The sequence below is a fragment of the Chaetodon auriga genome, chromosome 16 (assembly GCF_051107435.1).
Source record: "Chaetodon auriga isolate fChaAug3 chromosome 16, fChaAug3.hap1, whole genome shotgun sequence".
In the NCBI taxonomy this organism is placed as follows: Eukaryota; Metazoa; Chordata; class Actinopteri; order Chaetodontiformes; family Chaetodontidae; genus Chaetodon; species Chaetodon auriga.
The window spans coordinates 18212975-18225835 of record NC_135089.1 but is presented as its reverse complement, the minus strand read 5'-3'; the positions used below and the strand labels follow the sequence as shown (position 1 = coordinate 18225835).

The following is a 12861-nucleotide window of genomic DNA, read 5'->3' as shown; positions in this document are numbered from 1 at the left end:
AGGGACCCCAACTAAAGTGTCATCAGCCAAAAAGGTTAAGAACAACTGGTATAATTTTTGACAATGTGTTGTATTGTATAAGATTAAATTCTCAGTCCTCAAGGTGAGAAACTCAATCTGTCGTGAATGTAGTAGAGTGAAAAGTACAATATTTCACTCTGAATTGAAGTAAAGTAGATCATATCAAAACTGTACTGAAAAGTAGTTGAATAAAGGAACCTAGCAACTTGTCACCAGAGACAGTAGGTACTACAGAAATAATGCGTTTTTGAATTGTTGTGAAGGATGAATTTCCCTCTTTTACATGGCTTTTAGTTTTACCGCTCATCCTGTGCTTCCCAGCCTGGCCAGGCGATGGCGCCACTCAAAGTACTGCGACCGTGAGGTTATAAAAAGCTTGTCGGTCCGTTTTCTGTCTGCGGCACCAAAGCGGAAGTACTTCATTGGTCCGCGAGGCCAAGATCAACGCTAGCTGAACATCAAGGTAAACACACGAAATGCTCTTTTAATTAATTTTTGTTGTGTGTGACATTTTGGAAACGTGTTGCGAAACTGTCCGGTTTGAGTATTTGTGTGTTTCACAACGAGAGGAGTCGACGGCGGGAAAGGCTGGGAAGAGCAGGAGGAGGACGAAGAGGGCAAACTCCTGCGTAACGTAGGTTAATGGAGGAAACGAGCCGCCGGTAGATACGCAGCTAAACGTAAGCTGTGGAAATACCGACCGAGTTGGTGTCTAATGGATTAGATGTTACTGAGGAGTTATTTATCAAGACAATTGTGACAGCTTTAAGCTCAGTTGTTTCCTTGTGGATTGTGTGAGTGTGTTATAACAGCAGAGCAACATGGCTGTGTTACAGAGAGAACCGGTCCGCTAAAGATGTTAACCTCAACTCATTTAACTTCTGAGTCCACAGGTTTACCAGGCATGGCCAGGACTCAGATACTAGATGATAGTTGCTCTGCTGCTCAGTGTTTGATAGAGTAAACTAATGTTACCTCACTAGTCACAAAAACGAACTAAACTGCTTCAGAGTTTAGATAAACTAGTGATGAATGAAGGTCTTATCACAGATGCTGGTGTTTCTGGATGAAAGAGGGTCAAATGTTGATGGTGACTTTAATTATTTCCTCTGTCGGCTGGCTTAAAGAGGTGAGCTGCTGATCCACTTTAATGGTCCCCAGAGCTGTAAAATGATTTTAATTGCCAAGCAGTGATGGCGTCTCAGTGAGGGCTGCTAGCAAAAGTCATTTTCATTGGATTTTAAGAAGTTAGTGGAGGAATAATTCAGTGTCAGAACTCAAGTTGACTCATTCAAATGTCTGATTTTGTCCAGTTAATAGTCCACATTACAAAGACATTCAGCTTCCCATCACAGGAAGCTGTGATATCATATCAAACCCCATCGCACCTGTCAAGCTGGAACAAGTGGATTTCTGTTGTTTTTGCATAAAAATAACGTAATTAATATGTTATTAAAATTGTGGCAGGTTAATGTTCAGTGAACCAGCTGATTGTTTCAGGTCCCATCCTAGTCCTGGCTCATCACTGGTGTCGACCTGAAATGCTGCATGTTCCTTTTATTTTAAGTCAGATGAGACCTGTGGCAGTTTTTCATAAAGACGTTTGAGCTTTCTTAGCTTACCTAATGCTGACTACAATGATGGATGGGGGGGAGGGGGAGTCAAGCCTTGTGTGCACTTCTACTAAACACACATGATCCCTGCAGAAAAACACACCCACCCAGGGTACAGTACACTCTGCATGTAGATAATAGCTGATCATCTTTACATAAGTGTCCTCTTTTGTGGTACAGTAAAGGCATTTTGCAGTCCCTCTGCTTTTGCCTCAGCTAGTGTCAAACTCTTGTCAGTCAACATTCTTCTTCTGTTCTTTTCTCTTATTTCTTTGACACAGATGGCTCACAGGCTGCTAGCACGTAGAATTTGGACGCTGTCCGCGAAAGAAATCCGCTGCCTCCGAGCGCCCACCGCCACCACAGCCTCCTCTTCTTTCTCCACCTCCCTGCAGTCCGCCACAGCCCGGGTCTCCTTCCTCTCTCCCTCACGCACTCTGCCTCGCTCCCTTCCTCACACCTCCCGCCGCGAAGTCTCCTTCAACGTTCAGGACCACGACGACTTCACAGAGAGGGTCATCAACAGCCAGCTGCCCGTGCTCATTGACTTCCATGCACAGTGAGTACCTCAGGGATCGATGGTCATAGATGACTTATCTGGTCAAACGGACCAACTATGTGATGTTATAGACGAATTAATGTGATTAAATGTAATGCAAAATTAGATTATGTTTGTGTTTGTAAAATTTACGACAAAAATTATAATGAAGTGAAAAAAGCAAGCAGCTCTTTGCATTTGAGGACCAAATATAGTGTTTTGCATTTTACTTGAAATTGAAAGATGGCAAAATTTGCCTTGAAATACTAATACATAAATACTAAGTTTATTCATCTATAAAGCTTTAACGCGGTTGCTTTCATCCCTTTAAACTCGGATCTCACGTGTTGAGTTTTTGGCTTGTCAGTCTGTACATCTCAGTCTCTTGAACACGATATCTTAGTCTTGAGGGAATATCCTTGAATTTGGTGTTCACTCGCTCTCGCTCTGGACTCAAGGATGAACTGATTAGGTTTTGACGGTCAACAGTCAAGGTCACTGTCACATTTTTGGCTACAGCTCAAGTATTCATACTCTAAAATTTCACACAATTCTTAAAGGACACAACGATAAAGTGATGACATTTCATATCCAAAAGGTCAAAAGTCAACTTCACTGTGACATCACAATAATTTTCTGGCCAGTATTCAGCACCATAACTCAGGAACAGAGGGAAGACTGTGGCCATATTTCACATTTGGTCAGATACTGAATTGGTGACTCTAATCTTGTGCGTCCACCTTCAAACTGTGCTGATTGTTTAGATCTTCTGTGCTGTCGGGTTGAAGATGTGTGTGAAGCATCTACATTTTACAATGAGTAACTTCTTTGCAGCAACATCTATATCTGAAGTATTGTAGTCACCACAGGCTCATTGGTTCTGCTGATGTTGAGCTTCAGGTGACTGTTGTTGCTCCATGTGATGAAGCTCTCTGTCAGTCCTCTATGCCCCTCTGGAAAAAAAGTGTTTAAGTGAAGACAGCAAGTTTCTCACTGGAATCATACATATATACACTACAAATATTACATGAGTGTGGACAGACATCGATGAAAACTGCAGCTTGACTGGTTGGAGGAGGCAGAAAACCAAATGGCAGTGACTCTTGTTTAACCTATTTGTTGTTAAACCTATAGGTCTTTTTCAAAGAAGACATTTAGACCTGTCACAGCAGGACAGAGGAATCATATCTGAAATAATGAAGCAACAGTTTAACAGGACACCTGAAGACTGCAACTGTAATACTGATCATAGATCTTCTGTGCTGTCAGGACATCACAGAAGGCTCAGGATGAAACCTTAGGTCTAATAATAACCACACAGCCGAATACAAGGAATATTTGGACCTTATTTTTCTTAATTGGCCAAGATGTAATTGAAATGCAAAAAAGAAAGCTAAGCTTTTTGCCAGATGAAGAACAAGCACACACAAAGTTCTTAAGATTCATTCATGATAATCATTGTTATTCATGTTTGTATGAATTATGATCCTCCCTTGTGAGCTGATGCACTCTGTGTTGTAAAACTTTAAGTATACTCAATCCTCCGGTCTTTTCCAGAACGAGCACTTTGACATTGGTTCTGTTTGTGTGTTTTTAGGTGGTGTGGTCCCTGTAAGATCCTTGGGCCAAGGTTGGAGAAGGCTGTTGCAAAACAGAAAGGCCGTGTTGCCATGGCAAAAGTTGACATAGACGATCACACAGACCTGGCTATCGAATACGGGGTGAGAGACACTGCACTGCAGTTTGATCTGCCATTAAAACTTTGAGCATTGTAGTTTCTGTTCAATATTGTATAGAAAATTTGATGAAACGTTGCTGAATTGACATCATTTGCAGTCACAGAATGTGATTCTCACATGTTGTGAAGTCCTGATGTTATTCGTCTTGTCCTATAACCTGTAACCTGGTCTGTCTTAAGGTGTCCGCCGTTCCAACAGTAATCGCCATGCGGGGAGGTGACGTCGTGGACCATTTTGTGGGGATCAAAGATGATGATGAGCTGGACTCATTTGTCAGCAAGATCATTGGACAATAAAAGCAGCTGTCCCACCCTGCCATTCACCACCGTTACGGTGCTGTTTTGTATGATTCTGGCACGGTCGGCGGCCTTTAGCCGCCATTGTGAGCCGGTTTAGCAACAGTCAACAGATAAACAAAACCATGCAACAGTCCCAGCTGGCAGACTGTCAACTGCTCACACACCCATCCCAAGACACACTGCTTCAGCTTCCTTATTGCATCAGTTTCTCTGTCTCCAGCTGCTTCTTTTGTCTAGTGATGGGTGTGTGCCTCTATCAACCTTTTAGTTCATGCCGAGCTCCATTTTGCAGCAGTTCAGTTTCTCTTTAATAATGTGACAGCTCTGTGGTTCTTTTCTCACTACCAGTGCAGCTGAGCCGGTGTCTAACAGTTTGCTGTAAAAGTCTGTAGGAATACACCGCTGTGCTGCACTTACACTTGATAACATGGGGGATGAACATGTCTGATTTTAGTGGTGGAGAGGATTTAATTTAAAACCTGACAATGTTGAATGGGGTTTTTGACAGTGTTACCTGTAGTTCCTGCTTGTGTCCACACGATGGGGGCATTTCTCTAGCAGCGTGGAGCCACACATGGTCATTTTACACCATAATGCCTAACAATGTGAGACAGGAAGACGTGCGTTTCTTTGTGTGCGTGTGTCTCTGGATCCTGACTGTGAAACTTCAGTCAAGCAGGAATTGAAAATATGAGTTTGATTTAGTTTGTTACTAAAATGAACTCTGTTGTACCAGAAACATGACCAAGTGAAGTAATAAAGGAGTCAAAAGATGTTCTGGATTTGAATTGTGTTTTTGTCTGTGGTCGGAAAAAAAAAAAAGACAACGCTCGTAGCTTTATTAAGTTATGCTCTTTCCCTGTGGTGGTGGTTTTGACAGCACTGGAGGGATGCACACGATTTCTGCTGCTGTGACGTTAGTGAAGCTGTGGGAGGAGAAGGGACTTTCTTTCTCACCAGGGAAAACATATCAGAGTGTCAGACTGTTGGAGATGAACTTGAAGTGGCCCTCAGTCGTTCCTGTGTTTCTTCTGTGTGTATAGTGTCCTATGTCTCTCATCTCTGCCCTCCGTCTTAACATGTAGGCGTCACTCATGTCGCTACAACCTTCTCATCAGTGTGACTGAAACGCCTACACACCACCTTCCCCTTTACTGCTGCCCTTTAAATTACCTCCCTTCTGCCGTCCCCCCACATCAACAGTATGCCTTCTTTCTCTCTAATCTTCACTTTACAATGTCTTGACCCGACAAAAAAAAAAAAAAAAAAAAAAAAATCCTCCACCAAAACAACCTTTCTCTACTCCATCAGACTTGGTGTCAACATACAATACGCTGCAGTTAGGTGGACTCTGACCCTCTCCAGCGTGTGGTTGACTGCCCCGTTCAACCCCTCATCTTCAGTTTCACCTGCCTGGCTGCGTCATACCAGTCCAAATGTGTATTATTCCAGCCTTTAAACAGTGTAAACATTACACCAACACCGTGTGGGACCTTGGACCCCACTAAGCTGTAGATTTCAGACTCTCTGCTTGTTTTGAAGTGCTAAATTAGTGTGGTATGACTGGACATTTTAATAATTAACACAGAATAGCAGGGCAAGGCATGTTTATATCAAGTGTTTCACCTGTTTTACTTGGAAGCGCTGCTGCACACGCTCTCCATGCAGGGACTATAAAGACTGGTTGTGTGTGTTGAGTGTGGGATTAAAGCATTTCTGTGTCATAGCCTGCACTCACGTTAATGAGGTCAAATGAGGCTGAGGGAGACAGGAGAGCACCTGCAGTCGTCAGAGGCCCCTTCCAGTCATCGTTTCATCATCCCCTCGTCTCTCACGACTCGCAAACTGAAAAACATTCCCACCCCTGCCTGCCCTCCCATCCTGGCATGTCATCACAGAGCCCGCAGCTGACAGAATTGTGGCGAGAGCCTCCAGACTGCTTATTAAGCGCACATCATTTGACATGTTCCATCTGCACTTTTAGTGGTCCTGGCTTGGATTAGATCATCTTCAGATGAAGCCTGGGGATGTGCTGCTCGGTAGCAAGCGGTGCTTGTTGAATAGGGGGAATTCCACTGGCATTACATAAGCAGGTGTGAGCAAAGCAAGTGATCCAGATGTACAAACGCCATTGTTGTGTGTCGGATGAAAGACATTCCTGCATAGTTTTGAGATGTCTGAGACAGCATGACTGCACCTTTTGTTAATGATCTGCTATTTCAACCACTTTCTGCCTCCGCGGTCTGTTTCTCTGCCCCTTGATAATCAGTGACCAGTCTCGGCCTCAGGATTCACACTCATGAACCAGGCTGCCCCCCTCCACACCTCCCCATGTCGTCTGCTCATCCTCTTTGTCTGGCCTCAGACAGGGGAAAGAGGTGACTGAATAGATGACGACAAGCTCCAAAGGTTCAAGACCAGCACGTAACCCTACACCTCTTCCGCCAAAAACAATAGACCACACCTCCATCCTCGCTCCCGCTGTCTCTCTCTCTTACTCCACCACTCTTGTGACCATATAAGGCAAAAAAAGACAGGGGAAGCCAGCAGCTGCTGCTGAACAAACGGGCTGAGAGGCAGATTTCTTCTCTTCTCCGTCCCTGTTTGCCCGCCTCTCTCAGAGTCAGAAACTGTTAATGTTTGCTGTGTGTTTGTGTGAAATAAGATTGCCTGTCACCGATCCAAATGCTTTAGCCGTGTGTGTTGAAATTTGCGCATGTGAGAGCAAGCAACTCTATACAACACTCAGATCTGGCACGTTGTGTGTTTGTAGTAAATACAAGGCTGTGTTTGTAGCTGAAACACACGCTGCCCTCCACCTTGTTAGGTCTCCGCTCTGTTCCAGACAAAGTCCAACCCGAGGCCGACCATGCAACCACTTTTGCTTTTCATATCACTCCATCTTTTTCCCATGCAACATGCTTGTGGCTTATAATACAATATTGACTTAGGGTGCGTTAGAGATGTTGTCTCAACAAAAGAGGGAAAACTTTGCGTCCCTTCCCTTTACTCCACATTCCTTAGTTCTGTGTGTCAACATGTGTCTTATCACTCCTTCCTGTGTGCTAATTACAAAGGAAAAGAGGAGGAAACCAGGCAGACTAAAGAACAGAAGACAGAATAAATAACCACTCTCTCTGCCATAATCTCATTATTGCAGTGCTTTAAAAGCTGGAGGTGCTCTTAATTATTCTTTGTGGTTCTGGTCTTTTAGGTGCACACAAACAAACAACTTTGCTTTAAAGTGTGAGGAGGCTGTGTGAACCGAGGCAAGCTGCATAAATAGTCTTGGGGAACGATGCTGAATAAAACACAAGGGCTGGTTGCTGGAATGAACAACAGTGAGCTCACAGTCAAGCCCATGTGCTGACGTTTCTCTCAGAGTATGTCAGGTAAGAGGATGTGGGTCATACCGGAGCACTAAACAACCTATGTACTCTGAAACTGACACAGATCTGAGCCTCTGGATATACACTCTGCATAAATACACATATGTGTCTCACGCATGAGGGAGCAGACACTCACATTCTCACCAAGACACTGGAGCGTGAATGCCCATACACATGAATTCACACAAGTAATTACACAGCAAGAGTGGTCAGTGAGTTAACATGCCACCCTTTTAACATGCTGTCACTGAATGGGTCCCTTTCTTTCTGGCTGGATGATATAATGACTTTTACACACCCCGAATTACAGACACACCCTGCTGCTATTACAACCAACTTAAGGAAAAAGAGAGAGAGTAGGTCACAGTGAAAAGGAGAGCGGGAGGCAGAGAGGGAGGGAGATAGTGAGGTCAGAAGTGTCCATATTTGGTAATTCGTGCCTGCGTTTTAATCCCACATTTCTTTCTGTACCCGGCACTGTTTGTTTTCCCTTCTGCCATTGTTGTGGAGTCATGTACTTTCTGGACACGAGGTTTTTATTATACGAGAGCTTTTTGTTATGTTGCCATTTGCTTTGAATTAAAATGTGCTATTCTAACGGTTTTTTCGATCTACGACGCCTCTTTCTCCTTTACTCCCCCTCATTCTCTTCCTCTAGGCCTCTTTCCTCTACTGGCATCTGGCCCCGCTCAAGTAACGGGTGACAGGGTGACCTTTGACCCCTCAGTTGAAATTTTTGGATATTTCCCATCCATCCCAGAGAGGGAGAGAGTGTGAGATTTATTGAATTTTCCAGGCAGGCATGCTGAACGTTCAATGTTTTGCTCTACATTCATGTGATGCCCAGCTGTTAAACGTATAGGAAAACACACAGACGCATTCCTTTCATAATAACACATAGAGAACATAAATCACACTTGAACTGAAAATGTGATTCTCCTGTTTGTCAGTGGATGCCAGTCGTGCCTGTGGCTCTGTCATGATGTGACTTCTTGGAGTAAATCAGCATTAGAGATGCCGTTGTTGGGTGTGCTGAATGTATAATTCTGCAATTTGATGGCACTGTGTGTGTTGATGTCTTGCATACAGACGATATTTGCATCAGGTCATGTCGAAAGTTGTTTATTCTTAGACCTCAGAACAGCAACATCTGTCTGTAGAAGAGAAGACAAAATATTAAGTCGAGCTTTCCCTTTAAACTGGAGGTTCTCAACTTTGTTTTCCAGACGTAGGACCCTCCCAGATATGAACTGAATTATTTTAACACTATTAACACAATGACTGTTTTTTTTATACAGCTGAATTGTCAGTGTTTAGACAGGTTTTTGTCAAGTTTGCATCTGTGGCCTTAATACTGGTGGCAGAAGCTGTAACTGTAATCTAACTATTTTAACCATTTGTCCATTATTGTAGCTAGCTATTTAAACTATTCATTCATCAGCTGTTTTTATCAATTTATCCATAACTTGCAATTTCATCCATTTATCTGTTACTGTTAACCAAACGTTAAGACACTAACATGCATGCCCTTTTCACACCCCGTGGTGTTCAAGTGGCACAGCTGACTCAGAAGTGGATACCTGCTTTTCAGTCAAATCGTGAGTTAAATTCTTTTCAAATTTGTCGAGCTACTCTGCGGTCTTTCCACGTATCCCCCGGCATGCTGCGTTTAGTACCCCCTGGGATGGGAATCGCTGCTCTAAATTTTCTTTCCATCTCAGTTTATGCTACTGATCAAAGCTGCTGGTGTTCAATCCACGTTCCACACTGAGAAGGTGAAAAATATTTATTTTCCATTGCTAATGTCTCCCTGCTGGTTGTGGCATGTGCATTGGCTCTCTGCCTTCAATTCCACTCGGTATACTGGGCTCAGATCACCCAATCTGAATCCTCGGAGAGTATTTGAAGTAAACAGGTTCACATTGTACTGTTCCATTCTTCTGTGTAGACTTTGGCAGCTGCAGAAGTTTCAGCTCAACATCCATCATTTCACTCATCCCTTTTTTGCTCAGTTTTCCATCCCGCCACCTCAAACTCTTTCATACCTCTGCCACACTCCTCTCTTTTTATTCCTCATTGCCTGCATCCAATTAAACAACCATTTCGCAGATATCTGTTGCTTTGTATTTGATTTCACCTGCAGTACTCTCTGCACCTATTTTACGTCTTCATAGCTTTCGCTTCACAAAAACAAGTCAGGCCTTTCTGCACAGCCAAGGAAAACAAATGTCAGGAATGATTTGAAGGCTGAACAAGGGTTTCCCTCCCTCACATTAATTAGCTCATCACCTGCAGCGGTTCCCATAGAGTGTTAGCGTGTCTGGTCATGAATCTTGGCTTACCTGTTTGAGTGATGGGAACCTGTGAGAGTAAATCACGTAACTGTACTGCACTTTTTATTTTGTCAGGTGTCTTGATCTAGACCTTTATCTGAGACATGCACTGGTACATTTGAATAAATGCAAAAGATCAACGTGCACGAGCGTGGGCAGAACATGCTGAAAAGTGCAGTTATGGAGCTTTAAATGTGAAGTTGTGAGGCTTAAAATTCTTATGTTTTCTCCTTCATTTCAGTAAAGAAGAATTGGAAAAATCTGTCATGATCAAACTGGCATTTCCACTTGAATGCTGAATTATAATTACTATTTAACTGAAGAGTGTTTTAAAGCTCATCTGTCCTTTGATTTATGCGTGTAATAGATTCAAAAACGTCTCAGTTTACTAAAAATTTAACTTGGATTATTTTTTTTCACTTCCATAAGAACCCATGACGTAACACAAGCATAAAATAGCTTATATGGAATATTGTACTTCCTTCAGTGGAAATGAGCTGGTGGGGTAAACTGATTTCTTTTAACAATGATCGCTGAGTGTTTTAAACTGTTCAAAAGTGAGAGGTTCAAGGCCCTATAAGCCAGTATCCCCCCAGTCAGTGTCCTTGGGTCAGACACTGAATCCTTATCAGCTCCACTGGTCCTGCTCTGCTGCTGACCTCTGACCTTATTTGGGAGGGGAGAAAGCCACTTACATGGATAAATAAAGTGCAAGTACTCTTAATATACCACCTAAAAATAAACTAGTTTTATTCCAATATTTGACAGAGGCAAGTGTCCAGTTTATGGACAGTTAAAATACTGCCATAGTTTTTGTGAGTTGTCGTTGTTGTTGTTGTTGTTGTTGTTGTTGTTTTTGTGTGTGAAAGTATTTGTTTTGTATTGTATCACACCACATTAGTGATATAAGTAGCAGCGTAGAATTGGCCGCACACGTCTGTGTGTATAGGATTTGTCTGATCTGGCAACCTCACAGCAGAAATAGTATGGAGCAGTTGGAGCATCACTTAAGCTTTTTCTTTCAAAGCAGACAGTGTTCAGACCAGACCATGTTGACACACGAGGGAGACCCTGGATGATGCAGTCCATCCTGAGAGTGACTGGTACTTATATGGTCATAAAAATCCTTAGTATGCACATACCTTTCTCATTAAACACAACTTTATCTGTACACCCTCCCTCCTCTTCACTCTTTCAAGTTTAGTTTTTTTCTGCGCTTTTTGCCCTGCCCCGTGGCTCTCACCCCTCCAGTATAGGAGAACGTGATTGGCCTAAAGTGTGCGGATTAGCAAAGCGCCGGCTGCCATTGGCCAGAGACGCGGTCCGTACGGGCTAGAGCCCGCCTCATCCTGGACCGCACCCCGGCTCCTGCTGTCGACGTACTGAGTGAAATTACGCGAACCAGTGAGCAGCCAGTGGAGGAGGGAGGGCAGAAGGAAGAACGGGAGAGAAAAAAAATATAGAAAGAGTGGCTGAAGCAGAGGAAGAGAGAGAGAGAGGAGGGGAGCGCTGTAGTTTAGCCTGAACTCTGCGAAGCTGCTGTCGACAGGAAAAGAAGTTTGATTCACGGCGACGCTGACTGAGCCACCCGCTTGTCGTTAGCCACCCTCTGAAAGGCGTCCTGCATCCAAAAAGCAGGTAATATTTCCAACTTGGACGCTTTTGTCCGCCATGCTCTCTCTCTGTGCTCTTTTTGTAACTCATTCAATCTGCCCGTCACTCCAGCAAGTGCACTGAACCAGGAAGCGCGGTTGCTAGTTCGCCGCTGCAACTTCAGCAACCGCGCGGGGTGGAGTGAGACCTCCTTAACAGATTTAATCCGAGGTTTCTTTAACTTTACCCCACCCCGCTACATAGCTTGTGCATATAAATATATTCTTCCCAAACCCCAATACACGTACATGTGTGCTACATGTGAGACGCTAGTCGTCAAATTCAGCATCAGCCTTGTGGCAGTTGTCGAGGAGCTGAAAGCCATAACGGCGGAGGCAGGAAGTGATTCGCTTGAATGAGTTGCAGAAAAGGCCGGTGAAGAGTTTGAGCTCGAGTGAGAAAGAAATGAAAGAAAAGTGGATTCAGAACACATGTGCACCGGCTCCGTCCGGGGCCACGGGGCAGTGTGGGATTAATTTGGGTCGGGTTGAACTTTTCTGGTTGTAGAAACAGGCGCTGTGTGTGGCCACTAATGTCTGGCTGGCGGCATGACGTCAGCGGTTCACCGGTGGACTGAGAAAACGGCGCCGTGTCTTTCCGCCGCCGAGCAGCCTCACTGAACCATGCCATCTGTATGTCTGTGCACTCTCCGCCTTTCTTTATGCTCCTGCTGCTGGCATGCAGGGGACCTTAAGGGGTTTTCAAGGGGCCCCCAGCAAACCAGGAATACATTTGACTGTGATTTAGTTCACGGGAGGACATACACAGTAGATTATCTTGATGATGAGCACCCTTCATGGGACAAATGAAAGGATGGGACAAAATTATGAGGTGGAGGAAGATGGTTATTTTGAAAGCTCATTATATCAATATTTGTTTGTCTGTAATTGCAATATGGATTTTTTTTTAATTCACTGTGAAGTCTTTTGAGATGCATGATCTCCTTTTAAAAGTAAGGAAATTAACATATGGCTACTTAAAACGTTTGCATTCTTCATAAAACATGTTTAGGATGTGACATCTGAATGCCTCAATTGAAGGCGGCGTTTCCATAAGAAGTTAAGCTTGAAAGTTTCCCCGGGCCCTGGGTGTGTAGTATGAAAATGCAGTTTTGACGAGGTGAGGACAGGCTGATAAGTGAAGCAGCAGAAAGCATTTTACAGAGGGAAATAGGCATTGGTTGTTATATCAATGAGCCTGATTTTAGTCAGAATGATTCCTGAAATGCACATGAACGCCAGCTGAAAATGACCAGGTTTGTCTTCTAATTACAGTG

The 12861-nt window shown here is 43.7% G+C and overlaps 2 protein-coding genes across 3 annotated transcripts in view; both read left to right on the top strand.

The window, feature by feature from the left end:
* Window positions 1–384: 384 nt before the first annotated feature.
* txn2 (thioredoxin 2) lies at window positions 385–4998 on the top strand. The gene is made up of 4 exons (XM_076751518.1): window positions 385–484; window positions 1916–2193; window positions 3770–3893; window positions 4091–4998. Exons 2-4 carry the CDS (start codon window positions 1916–1918, stop codon window positions 4205–4207), a joined length of 519 nt encoding a protein of 172 aa, XP_076607633.1. The 5' UTR covers window positions 385–484; the 3' UTR covers window positions 4208–4998.
* A 6336-nt stretch (window positions 4999–11334) lies between these two features.
* Window positions 11335–12861, top strand: part of LOC143334472 (myosin-9-like) — a 30467-nt gene continuing 28940 nt past the window's right edge. For both annotated transcript variants that reach the window (XM_076753294.1, XM_076753293.1), the window contains exon 1: window positions 11335–11570. The gene's annotated coding sequence lies outside the window, so the exon portion shown is untranslated. The remainder of the gene's footprint in view (window positions 11571–12861) is intronic.